At 49.1% G+C, this 21,228-nt stretch overlaps 1 protein-coding gene across 3 annotated transcripts in view; it reads left to right on the forward strand.

The window, feature by feature from the left end:
- FGFR1 (fibroblast growth factor receptor 1) overlaps positions 1 to 21,228 on the forward strand; it is a 42,151-nt gene that overhangs the window by 13,921 nt on the left and 7,002 nt on the right. The window contains exons 2-7 of one of the 3 annotated variants that reach the window (XM_008072359.2): positions 10,554 to 10,820; positions 12,664 to 12,753; positions 13,016 to 13,188; positions 16,426 to 16,549; positions 18,851 to 19,041; positions 20,994 to 21,138. In XM_008072359.2, the coding sequence (XP_008070550.1) occupies positions 10,554 to 10,820; positions 12,664 to 12,753; positions 13,016 to 13,188; positions 16,426 to 16,549; positions 18,851 to 19,041; positions 20,994 to 21,138 (990 nt within the window). The remainder of the gene's footprint in view (positions 1 to 10,553; positions 10,821 to 12,663; positions 12,754 to 13,015; positions 13,189 to 16,425; positions 16,550 to 18,850; positions 19,042 to 20,993; positions 21,139 to 21,228) is intronic. The other 2 variants (XM_021706093.1, XM_021706094.1) reach the window with 2 other exon arrangements.

Consider the following 21,228-nt stretch of genomic DNA (forward strand, 5'->3'; position numbering starts at 1 on the left):
TGGGAGGCCTGGGCTCTGGGCCAGTGAAGGGAGGGTCTGAGCTCCCCTCCAGCAGTGGGACCCCTGTGCGCGCGCTTAACACACACACACACACACACACACACACACAACGTCAGCTAACAACTTAGTGGAAGATGTTCTTATTTATGCATTATAGCAGTTGGTGACCAGTTGTATTTTGCTTTGAGTCTAGGATGTGATTTTCCCCCCCACAATTCAACCACCTTATTTCTGAGTACCAGGAGAAATGGAATTATATGACTATACAAAGACTTTTTTTTTTGAGTTGGAGTCTTACTCTGTCGCCCAGACTGGAGTGCAGGGGCCGCTCCTGGCCACCGCAGCCTCGACCTGCTGGGCTCCGGCCATCCTTCCGCCTCAGCCTTCCAAGTTGCTGGAACTACAGGTGCTCGCTTCCATGCCCAGCTAATTTTTTTGATTTATTGTAGAGATGAGGTCTCACCAAGTTGCCCAGGTGGGTCTCGAACACGCAGGCACAGGCAATTCACTCACCTCAGCCTCCCAAAGCACGGGATTACGGGCTGAGCCACCAAGCCCAGCCTTTACAAAGACTTGTACATGATTGTTTATAGTGACTTTATTCATATTAACCAAAAACTGGAACAACCTAAATTTCAATCAACAAGCGAGTTGATAATCAAATTGTGATTCGTAGGATGTAATGTTAATAAAGGCAGAAGACTCCCCCACCTGAGTGCCTAGTTCCTTCCAAGTTACAGTCCACCTAAGTGTCCTTACCAGATAGTCATTGTACAAAGACTCCAACTCCTTTCCCCAAAATAAGATCCACCTAATAGTAATAGGGCCTGAGAAGTTCCCTGTGGTGTCCAGGGCAGGTGTTGGGCAGTCTTAACTCATCCAAAATAGGATGTTTTCCTCTCCATGATTCTTTTGAAGTGCCAGATTCAAAACATGCTTTGGAGGGAGGTCTAAATGCAAGAGGGCTCTGCAAACATACACATAGACCTGGGTTCAAATCATAGTTGAGCTGCCTTCATTTTTCAGTCTTCATTGGGAATGGCTTTTTTCACTTCCAAGTTGTTCAGGAAATGTTAATTTACCCTAAACTGTGTCCTAGGGGGCAGTTGTCACACAGGAGTTTCTGTCTCCACCGCCAGCTGTGTTGTTGGCTTTCTTCCCTGAATCTGCCAAGGCTGGATTCTTCTGATGCCAAATGTGAACTGGTGACACAAACTTCTAGGAACTGTGAGAGTAAACCGCCCTTCCCCATAGCTGCAGGGCATCTACCTTTGCTCTTCTTAGGTGAGTGGGTAAATTTCCCTTTTCTCACAGCAGTTCTTTCTTCCTGGTAAGATAAGAGGGAGGGAAGCACAGTGTGTTGGGTATAGTGGGGAAAATGAGTGTAGGGGCTCCAACCAGAGGGTATCAGTAAACAATGGGGTGAGAACTTTTGCTGGGGAGAGAGGAAGGAGGGAAATCTTCTTTTAAAACAACACTTGGATGCATTCCTTTGTTAATCACTTAATTGCAGTCCTGCTCTCTGCAAGGGACTGCCAGTCCCGTCATGTAGGGGACAGTGGTGACAGTCCGGGGAAGGAGACAAGATCCCAAGGGGAAAGAAAGTACAGGGTTGAGGGAGGCATCACCCAGAGACCTGAACCCCAAACTCTGATGCTGCGTCACCCCTCAGGACACCCACATCCCCTCTGTGCTGAGGTCGACACAGATCTCTGGGCTGAGTGAGTGTTGGCTTGGGGCTCTGTGGCCTTCCTTCTTCCCAGCTTGTGGGAAGCTGTTTTTGGGGGGTCGTGGGGCGGGTGCAGGCTTTGGCCAGCACAGGCGGCTCCCCGCTAAATTACAGTGACGAGGTGGGACACACAAAAGATCGAAATCTTTTTTTAATAAAAACAAAACCAAACTCCGGCCCCAAGCCCCTGGGCTGCTGAATGGCCATGGCTTCCTGTCAGGATTAGCTGGGCTGCCCGGGCCTGTGCGCGCTGCTTTCTCCTCAGGAAATACCTTCAGTGAGCCCTGGTGGGGTCCCCATGGCAACGCGCGCGGGGACCTGCTGGCAGAGGCCATTCAGCCGCCATTGTTCCCTGGCCCCTTTGTTGGGAGCTTTATTGCTGCCCCTCTGGCAAACACAGCAGTTTGCACCGTTTTGTCAGGCTGAATGTGGAGTTTTTACATTTTAATGGGCTCTTCTGGCAGCGGCCCATTTGCATGCAAAATGTTCCTTCTTACTCTTTTCTCTTTTCTATTTTTTTTAAAGCCCTGCTCCAAATCCCCTGGGTCAGGGACTGGTGGACACTGCTGGGTCTGGGTGTCAGGCCCTGCTAATTGATTTGGGGTTCCTGTCTCCTTCCACACCTACCTATGCTCCCCACTTCTGCAGCTGTCCTTTTATCTTGGCGACTCTGTGAGCTCAGGGGATCACGTATCCTCAAGGTTCCCTCTTTTCACCCAAACCCTTGTAGGGTGATAGCTGTGACCAGGATTTTAGGGAGATTCTCCTTGGGGAGATTCTCTGCTCTGACCTGGTCTTGCCAGATGAAAGTAAGTTTTCAGTTCCATTTCAAAGCCAAAATAATGTAATAAAAACCTCTGCAGAGGGCCCCCAGAGTCCCGCTGTGCTGTTCTGTGTTCCTTTTAAGTTGCTTTCAAAGCCACTCCAGTTCCTCCCCTACCCACAATTGCCCCCTCATTTATCTCTGGGGTGTTTGTGCCAAGACTGTAAACATTCCTAGACCACCAGTTCCCCCAGTTGCTGAAGAAGGTGGCTTATCTCCCTAAGTTTCTTAACCCAGAAATCCAAAATCAAAAAGATTCCATAGGGATGAAATCTTCACCCAAGGATGTCATGCTAATGAATGATGCCTGGATTTTGTTGGGGCCAGTTATTGAAGCCCCAGACTCTTTGGGGTATAGAAGGTAGGGCAGATGAGACAAATTCTCAGGGTCCAGCACAAGATAAAGCCATGAACATTTTTAGGTCTCTGATAAGACTGGTGGAGAATGGAGGAGATAAGACTGGTAGAGAATGGAGGAGAACGTAGATGGGCAAGTCTCAGAAGAGTGAGTTTTAAGGTCTAGGGAAGTGATGGAGATGATCTTGGAAAGAGAGGAAGAAACGGGCATTTTAGGAGAAGCCACTTCTTGAGTGGGGGACAGCAAAATCCAAGGGGCAGAGAGGGAAGGCTGTTGACAGGCTCAAGATTCTGAAGGAGGAAATAGCCCAGGGCTGTCCCGGAATGTGGGGACAAGAGGCAGATCTAGAGCGGTTGGGTCTTGAAGGGCCTGGGAAGGGTTGACTATCCCCTTTGCCTAATGTTCTTAATCTTCTCGGTGGGTCATCAGAGGTCATCAGCTGTAAGCTGTAATCAAGGGTGAGGGGCTCATTCTTGATTACAGAGAAGAGAGAAGGTGTCCAGTGACTGATGGGGATTGAGCCAAAGACAGAGGGCCAGGGAGGCAGGGCAAACTATCTCCCTGTGGTCCAGGCTGTACAGCCCTCACACCATCTCACATGCTGTGACAGTGTTTGCTGGAACAGGTGCTGGAAGAGAAGCCAGATACTGTGTGGAGGAACCCAGGACCCAGCAGACCCGCCTCCAGAGTTCATGCTTGTCCCTGTGTTATGACATTGGGAGCATCTCTCCAGCTCCAAGTTTTCTCATGTTAAACTGGGAAGAGCATGAGTAACGAGAACATGAATGAACAGGCCTTGTGAAGCTTCGAGCGCAATAACAAAACAGTCGCTCTTAGTAGTCCTCTGTCTATCACGGTCACAGTGTCACTCCCCCTCTCCATTATCTTACCTGCCACATGTGGACAGTCATATCAGCTGGACATCAAAGGGCAGACGAGCAGGGACAAGAGAGTGCATCTTATAAGTTTAAAATGTTCACCTGGGCTGGGCGTGGTGACTTATACCTGTAATCCCAGTACTTTGGGAGACCAAGGTGGGAGAATTACTTGAGCCCAAGAGTTCGAGACCAGCCTGGGCAACATAGCGAGCCCTGGTCGCTACAAAAATAAATTTAAAAAATTAGGTGAGTGTGGTGGTATGCGCCTACAGTCCCAGCTACTCGAGATGCTGAGGTGGATCGCCTGAGCCCAGGAGGTCGAGGCTGCCATGAGCCGTGATGGTCATGATTAGAGAAGTTAGGCAGCAAAGAGGCAGAGAAGGTAGAAGCTGCTTCACCAAGTGGTAGTGCAGGGCTCTGGATGTGTGTGGATTCTGGAGAACCAGGCCACCAGAGTTTGAGTCCCAGCTCTACCACTCACTACTTAGGTGGGCCGCCTTGGACAAATTCGAACCTCTCTGTGCCTCCGTTTCCCTGTCTGTGAAATGAGAATAACAATAATACCTTCTTCACAGGGTTGTTGTGGATTCAGTGTGTTGGCATGCAGTAAGCTTCTGTGTTCATAGGATGGAGATGACAGTATCAACCTCATAGGGTTGCTGCGAGGATGAAATGACATGGTCTGTGTTAAAAGCTTAGTACACAGCCAGGTGCAGTGGCTTATACCAGTAATCTCAGCACACTGGGAGGCTGAGGTGGAAGGATTGCTTGAGCTCGGAGTTCGAGACCAACCTGGGCAACACAGCGAGATCTCATTGCTACAAAAAAGAAATAAATATGCCTGAGCCCGCGGGTTCGAGACCTGCCTAGGCAACTTGGCGAGACCTCATCTCTACGATAAATCAAAAAATTAGCCGGGCGTGGTAGCGCACACCTGTAGTTCCAGCTACTTGGAAGGCTGAGGTGGAAGGATCGCCAGAGCCCAGCAGGTCGAGGCTGCGGTGGCCAGAAGCGGCCACTGCACTCCAGTCTGGGTGACGTAGTGAGACTCCAACTCAAATAAATAAATAAATAAATAATACATAAATGAAACGCTCTGTACGGTATATGGGATATAGTGAGCATGCTGTAAATACTGGCCAGTGTTAGTGTTGCTGTTTACACAATTGTTTAAGGACCCCTAGATCATATATAGGAAGGCATATGGCACGTTACGGTGCTACGCAGATATGTTGTTGTTCTTCCCTGGGTTCCTGTTAAACTGTGGGGCTTGGGGATGGATAACTTCCAGACCACATTGGCTGCTGTGAACCAGGTCTGGTAAAGTGGTATTTCAAAATACATTTCCAGGTGTATCTGTTCATGTGGCGTGAATAGCCTGCATTCACAGTCTCTGCAGGGAGATGCGCACCCTGGGACATCAGTGGTGACTCTATCCCCCACCTTCCAAGTTGAACCCATTATTTTTTTTTTTTACTCTTTTCTACCATGAACCTGTTCCAGGCAGGCCAGTTTTCCATATCTCCTGTTTCCCCTCAGACCAAGGCAGAGCCCTGCTCATAAGCACCCCAGTCTCTTCTGCTCCCCCAGAGTTTTCATTCCCTATCTAAATCCTATATTTGCTCTCCTGCCCCTTCCCTATAATTTTGTCCGACCCCCACTCTGCCCACCAAGACTTCCTTTACACTTTATAACTTAAGAGCTTGTGCTGTGATCTCTACAAAAAAATCAAAAAATTAGCTAGATGTGGTGGCACATGCCAGAGACTGAGGTGGAAGGGTTGCCTGAGCCCAGAAGGGAGAGGGTGCAGTGAGCCGTGACTGTGCCAGCACTCCAGTCTGGGTGACAGAGTGAGATCCTGGCTCAAAACCTGTGCTGGGCGGCTTGTACTCGGTCCCAAGGGTCTCCAGTTGTCTCACATTGCATTATAAAGTGCCTCATGCATCTCAAGATGCTATGCAAATCTTTTTACCCCTGTTAGGGCAAGACTCACATCTTCGGTGCCTTCGTGTAGCAATGAAACAAAGTTTAGCCCATTTCTTCTTGCACAGTGACAAGGGCTCACAGAGTCACCTAGTGATAGTGATAGCCATTTTGAAGAAAGTTCCCTGTCTTCTTGGATTTTCAGAACCTGGAGGTCTCATCTTCCCCGTAAGAATGACAAGGTGTGTATGGGTTTGAGCCTCCTCATGGCTCCATTTCCTCACCAGTCACAGGGTTCATAGGGCCTGTGACTGGTGAAAGACACGGATTTATCTGATATGATGGACCCAGGGCAGAACTATCGCCTCAGTGACTGTGGGAGATTTCTGACAGATCCTGCCGTAATGCAAAATGCCCCACCTGTCAACTTGTGGGGAGTCCCAAACCTGCAGTATGGGGGGGGCAGCAAGTAGGAGGGAGTGGGACTCAATAGAGTTTCATTACCATTAATCATGTTGGGCAATCACCCCCCAAAGGCCCCATCTTCTGGTGCTCTCACATTGGAGATTAGGTTTCATTATATGAATTTTGAAGAGATAAACATTCAGTCATTAGCAATGATTTAATCGTTTGTTCAGAAAATAATTTACTCACACCTGTAATCCCAGCACTTTGGGAGGCCAAATGGGAGGATTACTTGAGCCCAGGAGTTCAAGACCAGCCTGGGCAACATAGTGAGACCTTATCTCTAAAAAAATAAAGAAATAAAATTTTTGTAAAAAAAGAACATTTATCATGTTCCTGAACTTGAAGACACCATGAGAAAGTCCCTCCCACCCCCGCCTTTCTGGCCTTTCTATCTGCTTCCTTGAGGATTACTGAAAAACATGGGTACCCATGAACTCCTAGTTCCCCTCCAGGGAACACAGAGCCTCCTTAGAGAAGCAGATTGGGTTTAGTGTGTGAATCCCTGTCACTCCCATCAAAGGGGCACTGGATCTAGCCTGCACCGCGTTCTGAGGTTCACCTACTACCCGCCTTACCTAGAAACCTGCCTTGGAAATTAGGTCAACAGCCTGTGCCCTCTAAGGATATGCCATTCAAGCCCTAACTCTGACCTTCCCACTCCCAGTGATGGTAGCTGTGACTCTGTTCCATTGGCACCAAAACAGAGGGTACCTTTTTCCACTAGGCATTGTGAACACACAGTTCTCGGAGTCTGTCACAGTGAACAGCCAGCGTTTCCAGCCTCAGGTGAAGTCACCCTGGAATCCAGATACCAGATGTCCTCCAGACTCCCCCACCTCATCTCTCAGGAAACAAGATGCTGAAAGCCAGTGTTTTGGTTTGCTGCTTTCCTCTCAGCCTCCCATTGTGCATTTGGAGGGCACCTTTGTATCTGATTCCAATTAATCAGGTTCACCAAGAGTTGGAATGTTGGTTTCAAGTGGCTGGGCAATAAAGGGGCTTTATTTCCTTCATCTTTCGTGGCCAGCCCAGTAAAAGTGTCAGGTGGCTCTTCTCTTGCTCGTTGACACCTCATGACAAGTGTAGCCCTGGTCTTGACCAGAGAAAGGCCAGCTCAGGGGAGCCGGAGTGGGGATACAAGAACCTTTCTATTGAGGACATAAGTGGGGGATGCTGAGAAGACCAAAAGAAAAATGAAAAGTGGTGACTTGATTGTTGCGGGTGCCACTAAGCAGGCTGTCTTCCAATCAGCCTCCTTACACTGGACTCCCCAAGGCCAGGGCTGTGCCACTGATGTAGTTGGGCATGGCCCAGTAAACACACAAGCAGTTGGTTCCATCATCTCCTGGAAAAAAGTGCTGCTATCCCAGCTTTGTAAATGGAGATTCTGACACACATCCTAGGCTGGTTTTCAGTTCCTCTGAAAATTAGCTTTTGCTAGATGATAAATTCAGTTCAAGATCATTGAGCATAAGACCTATGTTTCTGCCTTGGCCTGCCAGAGTGCTGAAATTACAGGTGTGAGCCACCCTGTTGACTAAAGAAAAGTTTTAAGCTTTTTTTTTTTTTTGAGTCTCACTCTGTTGTCCAGGCTAGAGTGCAGTGGCACGCTCACAGCCACCCCAGCATGGACCTGCTGGACTCTGGCGATCCTTCCGCCTCTGCTTTTTTTTTTAAGAGACAGGATCTTGCTTTGCTGTCCAGGCTGGTCTTGAACTCCTGTGTTCAAGCAATCCTCTCACTTCAGCCTCCAAAAGTGCTTGAGATGATAGGCATCAGCCACCATGTCCAGCCTTGAGGCTTTTTATAGTTCATGTAGAGGAGTTTTGTTTGCATGTTCTGGTTGGAACATGGGCAGGAACTTATGGATCCTAGCTCCCAGCAGGACCAGCATTCCTTCCCTACTTTCTTTTGGGGGAAATGCCTGGGGGTTATTCTTCTATGTTTTTGTTTTTGGGAGCTACTTTTCTTCTCTGGGACCTGTTCAAACAGGCTTTGTGATGCCAGGGGCTGAGAATTTAAGTTTGCTGTTGACCAACAGCGGGGACAGATCACAGACTGCAAAATATTTAATCAGTGAGGTCATTCGAGGGAAATGAGATTTGATCAATAAGAGTGTCTGCTCTTTTCCTTAGGGTAGGAGTCTTAACTGCTTTGCTTCTACCTTCATTTGGCAAAACCACAAACCATTAAAAATGGAAAGAATAACTTTTTCTAGGACCCACAAAAGCTTATTTTTAATCAGTTGTGTGGTCTGCTCACCTTTGTGGTATTCCCCTTGACCGGATTCACGAAAATAAGCATGTGCAGTTTAGTGGCTTTGGAACCCTTTAAAGCAGCCCTGCCCCCATCTGATGACTCTTAACTAAGACCTAGGGTTGTTGTGGGTACAGGCAACCTTGGCTCCCTGACTCCTCTGAGGAAAACCAGTCTCTGGTGCCTTCTGGTGCTTGTGACACCCATTTTCTTTTTTCTTTTATTCTTTTTTTTTTTTTTTTTTGAGTCAAGGTCTCACTCTGTTGTCCTGGCTAGAGTACAGTGGCACAATCATGGCTCACCACAGCCTCAAACTCCTGGGCTAAAGCAAACCTCCTGCCTCAGCCTACCAAGTAGCTAGGACTATAGGCACACACCACCTATGTAGAGGCGAGGTCTCGCTTATGTTACCCAGACTGGTCTCAAACTCCTGGCTTCAAGTGATTCTCCTGCCTCAGCCTCCCAAAGTGCTAGGATTATAGGCTTGAGCCACCATGCCTGCAGGTTTGTAATGGAAACCTGTTGAACACTTCAGAAAGACCCTCAATGAAATGAGAGAAGGTGGAGGAGGACAGGGGGTTTGCAAAGGAAGACAGTAGAACAACAAACTCTTGTGAGATGGGACATGTGTCATTTACTCAGCAAGCATTTGTTAAGCAACTTGGGTGCCAGGAATTGTACTAGGATGTAAAGGTAGCTATGACATCCCCACACTCAGGACTCAGTGGAAAAAGGGGACTGTCTGTCCATTGGGACAAGTGTGAGGGAGGGCGTGTAACTCAAAACAGACTGGGAGTCAGAACTGGTGTTCAGGAGGAGTCACCAGCTAGGCTGAGACAGTGGTGAGAACCAAGCAGGCACTGAGGGAGAGCATGTTGTGTTTCAGGGCCTCATGCATGGGAGCCTGCAAGTCATTCCACATGAGCCTCTTAGGGCAGACAGGTGGTGAGAAATGAGACCTCTTCAAGGCAGCAGGCAGAAGTCGGGTGGTAGGTGTGACAGGCACCAGTGCATTCTGCTGATGGAAGAAAATGCCCAGGGTATGTTTGAACATCCTAAAAGGAAATAGAAACTTCATTTTTCCCTCAAGAGTGTGGGGGATGGAGGGCTGTTCAAGAAATGGATGACAGCCCAGGACAGAGGACTCAGGTGTATCTGGGGCACAGGCCCTCCTGGACCCATGTGTGGGGAGGTGTTGGTCAGGAGGAGGGTGGGTTCCCTTGGCAGTGTCAAATCTTTTGAACTGCACCCCTGGGCCAGTCCAGTGCTGCCACTTGGGACAGAGAATGAATGGGGGAAGGGAGAGTGGGTGGTGGGGGCTTGAGAGGGTAAGCTCGGGCAGAGGGACGAGGAGAAAGGAGCTTTGTGTGTGACAGCGTCTTCTGCCAGAGCAAGTGTGAGTCTGTGGCAGCTGTGGACTCCGATCCTATTATAGTCAACAGCTCCAAATCCTCTGGCCTGACACCTGTTAGTGCGAAGTTCCCCCGAGCTGACCTCTCCTTGGGCCGTCCCTCCCACATGTGCATCTGACATGGGGTGGGGGACAGCCCCACCCTTGCCAAGTCACATGAACCCCCTTCAGCCCTCAGTTGACAAACTGCTGTCTCTGGACTCGGGTGGGGTTTTGAAAGGCGGGGTGTGTTGAGCTGTTGCTAGGGAAGGGATGAGGCTGGCTTAGCCTAAAGGACATGGGTGTCCCTCTGGGAAGTGGCTGTTCTTGGCAAAGAACTGAGCATGTGGGGAGGAGACACCCTGAACACAGAGAAGCCTGGGCTGGGTGGGGGAGAGCACGACCTTCCCCGCTAGGATGGAGGGAAGTAGAATGTGATCTATCTGCTTAATGCTGCTGCAGCTGCTTCCTAACTTCACCTCTTTCTTCTTTTGACTTCTGGAGGAGTGGGGTGGAGAAGAGATGGGCTGCCCAGGTAGCCATTCCCTGACTGACCCATCCTCAACTCCCACCTCCCTGCTCTGTAGCCTCCAGTAAGTGATGCGGGACGTTCCCGTGTACAGCTCACATAATTCCCTCGCGTAATTCCCTTTGTCTCTCCCTCCTCCCCTCTTCCTCTCTCCTCTACTGCCCTTGCTTCCTCTTCCCGACCCCGGTGGTGGCTGCAGCCCAGCCCTGGGGAGCCCCTGTGGAAGTGGAGTCCTTCCTGGTCCACCCTGGTGACCTGCTGCAGCTCCGCTGCCGGCTGCGTGACGATGTGCAGAGCATCAACTGGCTGCGGGACGGGGTGCAGCTGGTGGAAAGCAACCGTACCCGCATCACAGGCGAGGAGGTGGAGGTGCGGGACTCCGGGCCCGCCGACTCCGGCCTCTACGCTTGTGTGACCAGCAGCCCCTCAGGCAGTGACACCACCTACTTCTCCGTCAATGTCTCAGGTTGGTAGCAAAATCCTGCCCTCGCCCTCCACCTAGATCTCCCCCCCAATCCTCTCTGTGAGTTTCAGGGGAAGTGACCCTCCTCCCCTTCCATGATCTGTCCCCACTCTGCTTCAGAAGCTGCTGCCCACTAACCTTGCACCCTGCCCGCCGCGTGGCTTAGCTCATGGGGACCAGGCGGGACGCCTCCAAGATCTTTTCATACCACAGCTTGTCCAGACCTCCAGGAGGCTCAGTGGGGCAGGGCCAGCCCATCACTCCCTTGCTATCTGGACTTGGTTCTCAGCCTAGTGGGTAGAGCCCCAGAACATGGGCCTAGGCCCCTGCTGTGATGGGGAAGGACCCACGTGTGCTGCCACATTCACAGGCTTTATGGAGAACATTTGCCCTCCAGCTTCCGGAGCTGTCAGGGCAGCCAGGGAACCCTACAGCTTGATGACTTAGGGAACCTGGCATTTCAGAATGCGACTTTCACAAAACTAGGATTCAAGGAAGCAGTGCTGAAATTTTCTTTATGCCATTTGTGCACCCCAGGGTGCAGGCTTGGTACCAGATACCCAGAAGTGCTGGAAGGACTGGAGAAAGACCTGGTATGCACCCTGCGGGAGGACCACACATGTGTCAAGCCTGTTCTTACGAAGGGTAGAGACTTGTTGGGGAGATGATGGTAACTGCAGGCTGGGTGGTAGGCGCCCTGTCTGCTCTGGGTAAGGAAGGCAGCCCCCAAACCTCAGCAGACACATGCGAGAAACATTCTGCCTGCCGGTTGTTCAGCCCGTGCCTTTGGAAATAGTGTCAAACCACAGTGTACTTCGGTCTGCCTGGGCTTCCCAGTGGTTGGCGACCCAAAGAGTACAGGCTCCTGGCTGTTGGCTCTGAGACCCAGAGCATCCAATGGCACCATGGCTTGAGGGAGAGCCTCTGAATGCAGGGTGGAATTAAGTTAAAGAAGAACAACTGACCCTGATGGAACCACCCAGCATGAAGGCTTTTGGGTGGAGGGGCAGTGCCTTGAAGAGGAAGGGATAAGCACCAGAACATGCAGTTCTTTTGTTTTATTTATTTATTTATTTAGAGTCGTAGTCTCACCCTGTTGCCCAGGCGAGGGTGCAGTGGCACACTCACAGCCACCCCAGAGTTGACCTGCTGGGTTTAGGTGATCTTCCCACCTCGGTCTTTCAATTAGCTGGAGCCACAGGCATGTGCTACCACACCCAGCTGCTTTTTTGATTTATTGTGGAGACGAGGTCTTCCCAGGTTGCCCAGACTGGTCTCGAACACCCAGGCTCAGACAGTCCTCTCGCCTCTGCCTCCCAAAGTGCTGGGTTTACAGGCTGAGCCACCACACCCAGCCTGTTTTATTTTTTTAGTTGGGGTCTCAATCTGTCACCCAGACTGGGATGCATTGCCACAATCATAGCCCACCTCAGCCTCAGCCTGCTGGGCTGAGGTGATGCTTCCTCAGCCTCCTGAGTAGCTGGGACTACAGGTGTGTCACCATGCCTGTCTAATTTTTTGATTTTTTTTTTTTTTTTTGGTAGAGACAAGGTCTTGCTATGTTGCCCAGGCTGACATCAAACTCCTGGACTCAGGCAGTCCTCCCACCTTGACCTCCTGAAGTGCTGGGATTATAGGTGTGAGTCACCATGGCTAACCAGCATGCAGTTATTAAATAGTTTCTATCCCACCAAGAGATTCTCACTGAGGGGAACATGGGACTGGGAATCCTTATGGGGAAGGGTGTCCGTGTTCATCTATAGCTTGCACTATCAATGGGGTAACGTATGGATGGAAACCTGGGGGTCCCTTGGAGGAACCTCAGTGTCCCTTCTCCTTCCCGTAGATGCCCTCCCCTCCTCGGAGGACGACGATGACGATGATGACTCCTCTTCAGAGGAGAAAGAGACTGATAACACCAAACCAAACCGTATGCGTGAGACACTGTTTCCTACCTTACTGCCCTTTGGGCCTGGGGAGTTGACTTAAGAGGGAAGGAGGTTGAGGGGAAAGAGGAGGAGAAGGCACATGGTTACGGGGTCACGGTGCTCACGGTGCCTGTTCTGATAAGGGCCGCAGGGCTCGCAGGTATTGGGCGATGGGCAGGGTCCCTGCAGATCCTGGCCTGCATCCTTGCTCCCAGGCCTGATCAGCCGCTCCCCTGCCCCCGCTTGTCTCTCTTGGCTTTCCCCGGGCAGCCGTAGCTCCATATTGGACATCTCCAGAAAAGATGGAAAAGAAATTGCACGCAGTGCCTGCTGCTAAGACAGTGAAGTTCAAATGCCCTTCCAGTGGGACACCTAACCCCACACTGCGCTGGCTGAAAAATGGCAAGGAATTCAAACCTGACCACAGGATCGGAGGCTACAAGGTACATGTGTAATATAAAAGTTGGAATAAGAGGAAGGGGAGAAGCTAAGTTAGAAAATCCTTATTGTGTGCTTTTATTTATTTATTTTATTTTACTTTATTTTGAGTTGGACTCACTCTATTGCCTAGGCTGGAATGCAGTGGCATGCTCACGGCCACCACAGCCTCGACCTGTTGGACTCAGGCTATTCTTCTGCCTCAGTCTCCCAAGTAGCTGGAACTACAGGTGCACGCCACCATGCTTGGTTAACTTTTTGATTGATTGTAGAGACAAGGTCTCGCCAAGTTGCCCAGGCTGGTCTTGAACTCCTGAGCTCAGGCAATCTTCTTACCTTGGCCTCCCAAAGTGCTAGGATTACAGGCTTGAGCCACTGTGACCAGTCTATCGTATGTTTTTAATTGTTTTAAATCATGCTTCCTAACGTACAGGTAACACATGAACTTTTTTTTTCTTGGGTACCTGCATAATAAACATTTGTATACCTAATGCTGAATTATACCCCACATCTTAAAAATTTTTTTTCTTAAAGAACTCAGAGTGCCTTTTCTTTTTTTTTTTTTTTTTTAACCATGATCATAAACAGGATGATATACAAGAGAATACAAATGGGTTCTCTCTCTACACACCCACAATTAATTTAAAACAATTTTAAGTACGAAAAATGCAAATAAAGTTTAGAAAATATTTTCAGTCCTTTTTCTGTATATGTGGCTTTTACATAGTTGATCACATCGCATATATAATTTCTTGTCATTTGTTGACATAATAATATGAGTCTTTTCCTGTTCTATTTCAAGCATGAGTGTTTGAAAGATAATTTTTCATGACTGCATAATATTTTGTTATAAAAATGTCCCATAACTTAATGAACTATTTTGTGACATTAGGTGTTTTCTAGTTTTTCAGAGTTATAAATGTTGCAATGAATATCTTCATCAGCATTTTTTAATGTGTTTTTTAAGGACAGATTGCTAGAAGTGAAATTACTAAGTCAAAGGGTATATGCATTTTTTAAACCTTTGCATAGTATCCAATTAGTTTCTTAAAAGGGAAAATTATTTTACCCTCCCATAGCATAGCATGAGGAAGACAAATTCACTATACCTTTGTTAACTAATTCGATAGATGAAAATACAGAGCCAAGCCGGACTCGGTGGCTCAGCCTGTAATCCCGCGCCTTGGGAGGCTGAGGTGAGTGGATTGCCTGAGCCTGTGGGTTTGAGACCCGCTGGGCAACTTGGTGAGACCTCATCTCTACAATAAATCAAAAAATTAGCCGGGTGTAGTAGCGCACGCCTGTAATTCCAGCTACTTGGAAGGCTGAGGCGGAAGGATGGCCGGAGCCCAGCAGGTCGAGTCTGCGGTGGTCGGGAGCGGCCACTGCACTCCAGTCTGGGTGACAGAGTGAGACTCCAACTCAAAAAAAAAAAAGAAAGAAAGAAAGAAAATACAGGGCCAGATGTGGTGGCTTACTTTAGGAGGCGAGGTGAGAGGATTGCCTGAGCTCAGGAGTACAAGACCAGCCTGGGCAACTTAGTGAGACCTCATCTCTACAATAAATTAAAAAATTAGCCAGGTATGGTGACTCACACCTGTAGTTCTAGCTACTTGAAAGGCTGAGATGGAAGGATTGCCTGAGACCAGCAGGTCAAGGCTACAGTGGCTGTGAGCGTACTACTGCACTCCAGCCTGGGCAACAGAGCGAGATTCCGACTCAAAAAAAAAAAAAGAAAGAAAATACGGTAGTTCCCCCCTCAATCCATGGTTTTGCTATCCATGAGTTCAGTTACCCACCGTCAACCGAGGACTGTAAATAGGTGAGTACAGTAAAGTAGATGTTTTGAAAGAGAGAGACTACATTCACTGAGTTTTATTACAGTATATTTTTATAATTATTCTATTTTATAATTAGTTATATTGTTAATCTCTTGCTGTGCCAAATGTATAAATTAAATTTATTATATGTATGTCTATGTAAGAAAAATTAGTACTGTGTATAGGTTTTAGTGCTATCTACAGTTTCTGGCATCCACTGGGGGTATTGGAACATAATCCCCCATAGATAAGGGGGGATGACTGAATTTCATTATTCTCTTGTGTATAATTTTTCTTATTAAAAAAGTTAGACTTTTCCCTTTTTTTTTTTTTGAGTTGGGGTCTCACTCTGTCACCTAGACTGACGTGCATTGGCACAATCACCGCTCGCCACAACCTCGACCTCCTGGGCTCAGGCATTCTTTCCGCCTCAGCCTCCTGAGTAGCTGGGACTACAGGCAGGCGCCACTACACCTAGCTAACTTTTTTAATTTTTTTGTAGAGACAGAGTTTCGCTATATTGCCTAGACCAGCCTCGAACTCTGTCTCCTGCGCTCAAGCAGTCCTCCTGCCTTGGTCTCCCAAAGTGCTGGGATTACAGACGTGAGCCACTGTGCCCAGCAATTTTCACATTAATAAGCAGTTTTCATTTCCTCTTGTATAAATGGTCTGTGGTGTCTTTTGCGCATTTATATTTTCTTCCTTGTAATCCATCTTTAATCTCTCTGATCTCCTTACCAGCCCGATTTTTTCTTCTCATCTCACCTTGCTTCTCTTTTCTCTTTAATCATGCATAAGAAAAGAATCAGAAAAAATAGGGAAATATGTTAAACTCATTCACCAAGTACTTACTGTATAGAGTGCACCGTCCTTCAGATGGTGTAAGACAGCATTCCTGCTCATAAACATTTTCCAATCTGAGAGGTCAGATGTCCACGAGCAGCTGTCGTAAAGAACAGGCTGTGATCAATGCTTCAGTAGACGGGGTGAGAGCAGTTCTGACTGGAGGTTGGGCATGGGGAGATGGTTTTTGAAATGAGCTGTCAAGGGCAGCTGGGCCAGCCTCTCAGCAGGAGAACCAGCTCCTGTGGACAGAGGTGCAGGGTTGGGAAGGCTCCTGGTGTCATTGGGAGAATTTGCAGAAGGTTCATTTGTCCAGATCACAGATGGCCTTGAACGCTATGATGGAGACTTCCAGAACTCTCATATCTGTCCACCAGCTTACCCGATGTGTTCTTTCTGCTTGTGAGTGAGCTGGGGGGCAGTCTGTACCCTTTCCTGGCTGGCAGTACAGCTGGGGCTGTGTGCTGCATGTGCTGATGTGGAGGGGCCAGCACCATGAGGTGCCAACACTGCTGTGTGGCTTCTGCCTGCGTTTCCCCCTAGACCCTCAATGGCATCCTGTTGTGTGTTTTCCCTCAGGTCCGCTATGCTACCTGGAGCATCATAATGGACTCTGTGGTACCCTCTGACAAGGGCAACTATACCTGCATCGTGGAGAACGAGTATGGCAGCATCAACCACACCTATCAGCTCGACGTTGTAGGTAAGAATGCCGAGGGGGCAGAAGGAGTGAGCCGTGAAGACCAGGCTTCTGATGGGTGGAGTCAGGAAAGCAGTTGGCACGTGTCACCTTAAGCAGCTCACTTGTCCCTTTTGAACCTCACTTTTTTTCTTCAAGTCAGGGTCTTACTCTGTTGCCCAGGCTGGAATGCCGTGGCATGATCACGGCTCAACCTTCTGGGCTCAAGTGATCCTCCTACCTCAGCCTCCTGAGTAACTGAGACTACAGACATGTGCCACCACTCCCAGCTAATTTTTTATTTGTAGAGACGAGATCTTGCTGTGTTGTTCAGACTTGTCTCAATTTCTGGGTCCAAGTGATCCTCCTACCTCAGCCTCCCAAGTGGCTGGGACTACAAGTGCACACCACTATACCTGGCTAATTTTTTTTATTTTTTGTAGAGATGAGGTTTTTCCATGTTGTTCAGGCTGGTTTCAAACTTCTGGACTCAAACAATCCTCTTACCATGGCCTCCTAAAGTGCTGGGATTACAAGCATGAGCCACCATGCCTAGCCTTAAAGCTCACCTTTTTTTTCTTATGTGTAAAATAGTGGTGATGTTCTGACAGTAACACATCTCAAAGCTGTCTGTCTCTGTGATATGGGAGGTGAGCAAATAGTCTGTCCTGAAGGAGGTGGCTGGTGTTATGGGAGCAGTTGCTTAGTGGATGCCAGTAATGTCCCAGTTTCTCTCTCTTTTTTTTTTTTTTTGAGTTGGGATCTCACTCATTCACCCAGGCTGGAGTGCAGTGGCATGCTTACAGCCACCCCAGTATCAACCTTCTGTGTTTCAGTGATCCTTCCGCCTCAGCCTTCCAGGTAGCCCAGACTACAGATGTGCACTACCACGCCCAGCTATTTTTTATTTTATTATAGAGATGAGGTCTCACCAAGTTGCCCGGGCTGGTCTCGAACCGGCGGGCTCAGGCAATCCACTTGCTTCAGCCTCCCAAAGTGTTGGGATTACAGGCTGAGCCACTGAGCCTGGCCTGTCCCAGGTTCTTAAATACTTCCCTGTAACACTCATGGCACCCTTACAAGGTGGACACTGATAGTCTAGCTCTATAGGAGAGCACAGACACAGGCTCAGAGAGGTCAAAGGCCCATGCCATCTTTGGGGCATCATGGGAGACTCTGGGAAGAACATGGAGTCTCTGGAGGCTGTTGTAGAAGTTCTGGATCTCATTCCCAAGAGATCCTAAGGTGCGAGTCTCACTGCCAGCATTCTGTCTTGGTTTTGATGATAGGATCTAAAGGGGAGATTGTGATCCAGTAGGTATGGGGTAGGGTCCAAGATTTTGCATTTCTTTTTTTTTTTTGGAGTCAGAGTCTCACTCTGTCACCCAGACTGGAGTGCAGTGAATAGCATGCTCCTGGCCACCACAGCCTCGACCTACTGGGCCAGGTGATCCTTTTGCCTCAGCCTTCCAAATAACTGGAACCACAGGCGTGTGCCACCACACCCAGCTAATTTTTTGTTTGTTTGTTTGTTTATTGTAGAGACAAGGTCTTGCTGGGCTCATCTCAAACCCGTGGGCTCAGGCAATCCTCTCATCTCCACCTCCCAAAGTGCTGGGATTACCGGCATAAGCCTCTGCACTGGTGGATTCTGCATTTCTTGTACCATTTTTTTTTTTTTGAGTTAGAATCTCACTCTGTTGCCCAGGCTGGAGTGCAGTGGCATGCCTACCACAACCTCAACCTGCTGGGCTCTGGCGATCCTTTTGCCTCAGCCTTCCAAGTAGCTGGAACTATAAGTGCATGCTACCATGCCTGGCTAATTTTTTATTTATTGTAGAGATGAGGTCTCGCTAAGTTGCCTGGGCTGATCTTGAACCTTCAGGCTCAGGCAATCCACTCTCCTTGGCCTCCCAAAGTGCTGGGATTATAGGCTGAACCACCGAACCCGGCCCAGATTCTACATTTCTGGGTAGAAAGGTGATGCTGGTGCCACGGCTCCTGGACCTTACTTTGAACAGCAGGAGTCTAAGTGTCTCTGGTTTTAGTTATGGAGAAGTAGCCTATGCCAAGGTCTGGGGTATGTCTGAGTTATAGGGTTCTCCACTGAGAGATTTTTATTTACCATGCCTGTAAATATGGATGCACTGCCTTTGGGAGGAAGTACCCGATGACTGAGGGCCTAAAGAGAGACTGTCCCTTTTCCCAGCTCAGATTTGAGGGTCTGAGGTTCAGCCCAGGGATACTATAGGAGGAGCTTGCCTCTCTCTAACCAGATCCAGGCCATGTGGAATCTGATGAGCCTTTCCTCTCCTTGTTCCATAGAGCGGTCCCCTCACCGGCCCATCCTACAGGCAGGGTTGCCAGCCAACAAGACAGTAGCACTGGGCAGTAACGTGGAATTCATGTGTAAGGTGTACAGTGATCCACAACCTCACATCCAGTGGCTAAAGCACATCGAGGTGAATGGGAGCAAGATTGGTCCGGACAACCTGCCTTATGTTCAGATCTTGAAGGTAATCTTGGCCCCAGTCTTGAGGGCCACTGTGCTGGGAAAGAGACCAGTGTCTCTGGGGTCGTGAGTTCCTGTGGGCAGGCTCAGTGCCCGGGATTGGGGCTCACGCTTCACCCTTTAGGTACACACTCCTCCTCAATAGGGATCTAGCCACATTCCCCAGAGCTAGTGACAGAGGTCACAGAGTGGAGGTGAGCTGGGAACAGAGGGCCGGGGCAGTGGGCGATACCGGTTTCTAAAGAGCTTTGAGCAACATGCTGGGCTTTGGGATCAGCTGTTCAAGAAAGGTATTTGAACTCCTGCCTTTTCACTACCTGGACCAAAGTCTTTTCAGTGAGCATTTCCTGGTCTTGGCTCTATGGTCTTCCTGGCAAATGGGGTGAATGATAAGGGCATATCTTACAGAGAGTTGGAAAAACAAATGCCACATGTAAATTCTGAGCAGTATGGGGAGTAATGGCATTTTCTTCCTTTTTCCTCTTACTCCCAGACTTTCATTGTCCCTGAATGCTCCATTAATCCAGGGAAGGTAATTGCCTAAATCTCCAGTGGATCTGACAACAGGAAGTCACCTGAAGCTGGGAAAGTTGTTTCCCTCCTTGTCCCAGAGTTAGACCTGGTCCTCCCCTGTCATGGCTGTCCCAAAGATTTACTGTCCATCCCTTCTCCCCGCTGCCCTTGCTGAAACTGCTCTATAGGAAACTGGCCACTGTCTCTACTCACAGTCCCTGCCCTAGTCCTAGAGGAGTATGTTGCACACAAACAGATCATTCTATTCTAAAAAAGCAGTAATTTTTTAGTAAATTTTTCAATCAAATGCTATGAATTGTGGAAGTCCACTTGTTTTGACCTACTGAAAAGGGAAGGTGATAACTCTCCCTGGACATCTCCCTTGTCTTCACTCCCTGGGCCCACCTGAAAATTATGGGAGCAAAGTGTGGCCGCATCTCAGTGTTTGCCCGGCTGACTGGTGTGTCATTGGTTTGTTCCAGCATTCGGGGATTAATAGCTCGGATGCGGAGGTGCTGACCCTGTTCAATGTGACAGAGGCGCAGAGCGGGGAATATGTGTGTAAGGTTTCCAATTATGTTGGTGAAGCTCACCAGTCTGCGTGGCTCACTGTCACCAGACCTGTGGCAAAAGGTAATGGGAGATGGATGGGACTGTGCTGGGAATGTGTGACATAGGTCCAAGCTGCTGGGGCAGGCGGGAAAGCCGCACCGGACTCTCCCTGTGACCTTCCTGTACTTCTAGTGCCCAGAGCCATGGAAAAATACCCGGCCTGGGAGGCTGGTTTGGTTTGGGGCTGTGTTGGTGTCTGCCAGCTCCCTCTGTGCCTTCTGTGTGCCCCTTGGCTGTGTGTGTCCGTGTGTGGACTCATGGGGACACAATCTGGCTACGTTATGAGTGATACTTCAGACTGAGGTTATGAGTGGTGGGTACCAGAGGGGGTTGAGCATCTCTTCAACACTAGCATTTGCAAGCTATGCCTATATATGTGTCTCTGTGTATGCGTTTGTGTGTGTGTGTGTGTGTGTGTGTGTGTGTGTGTGTCTGTGTCTGTGTCTGCAGTACCCTCCATCCCTTCTGTGTGCACCCTTTGGCTCTCTCTACCTGAAACCAAACAGCCTCTGCCCGCCGGCCCCATTTCTCCATGCTGCTCACCGCCCGCATGCTTGGCTGGGCCAGTGGCTGCCAGCGTCTGGTGAAGGGTCGTAACCAGCCGTCGTCCTCTCAGGTCTGCCGGAGTTCCTCCCTCAGGGTCTCACCCTCTTCCTCTAACAGGTTTCACTGCCTGGTGGTTTTTGTTTGTTCCTTGTTGCAAAGGAGACGCTGGGGAGCATTTCTTCCTCTGGTCCCACCCTCCATCTGTCTCCCTCCCTCCCTTTCTCTGTGTCTCTTAGAGGTCTCATGTCCTGTGCTTGTCCATTTTGCTTCCGTTGTCTCTTCTAGACTGCCGGAGTTAATACCACCGACAAAGAGATGGAAGTGCTTCACTTAAGAAATGTCTCCTTTGAGGACGCAGGGGAGTATACATGCTTGGCGGGTAACTCTATCGGACTCTCCCATCACTCTGCATGGTTGACCGTTCTGGAAGGTATACACTGTAACTTCTCCTCTCGATGTCCTGCCCTGGCCACGGGCACGGGGGGAGCATGCATTGCAGGGCTGGGGAAGACCCAGAGCC

This window comes from Carlito syrichta, unplaced genomic scaffold (assembly GCF_000164805.1).
Source record: "Carlito syrichta isolate Samal-C Ts95f unplaced genomic scaffold, Tarsius_syrichta-2.0.1 Scaffold315142, whole genome shotgun sequence".
NCBI lineage: Eukaryota > Metazoa > Chordata > Mammalia > Primates > Tarsiidae > Carlito > Carlito syrichta.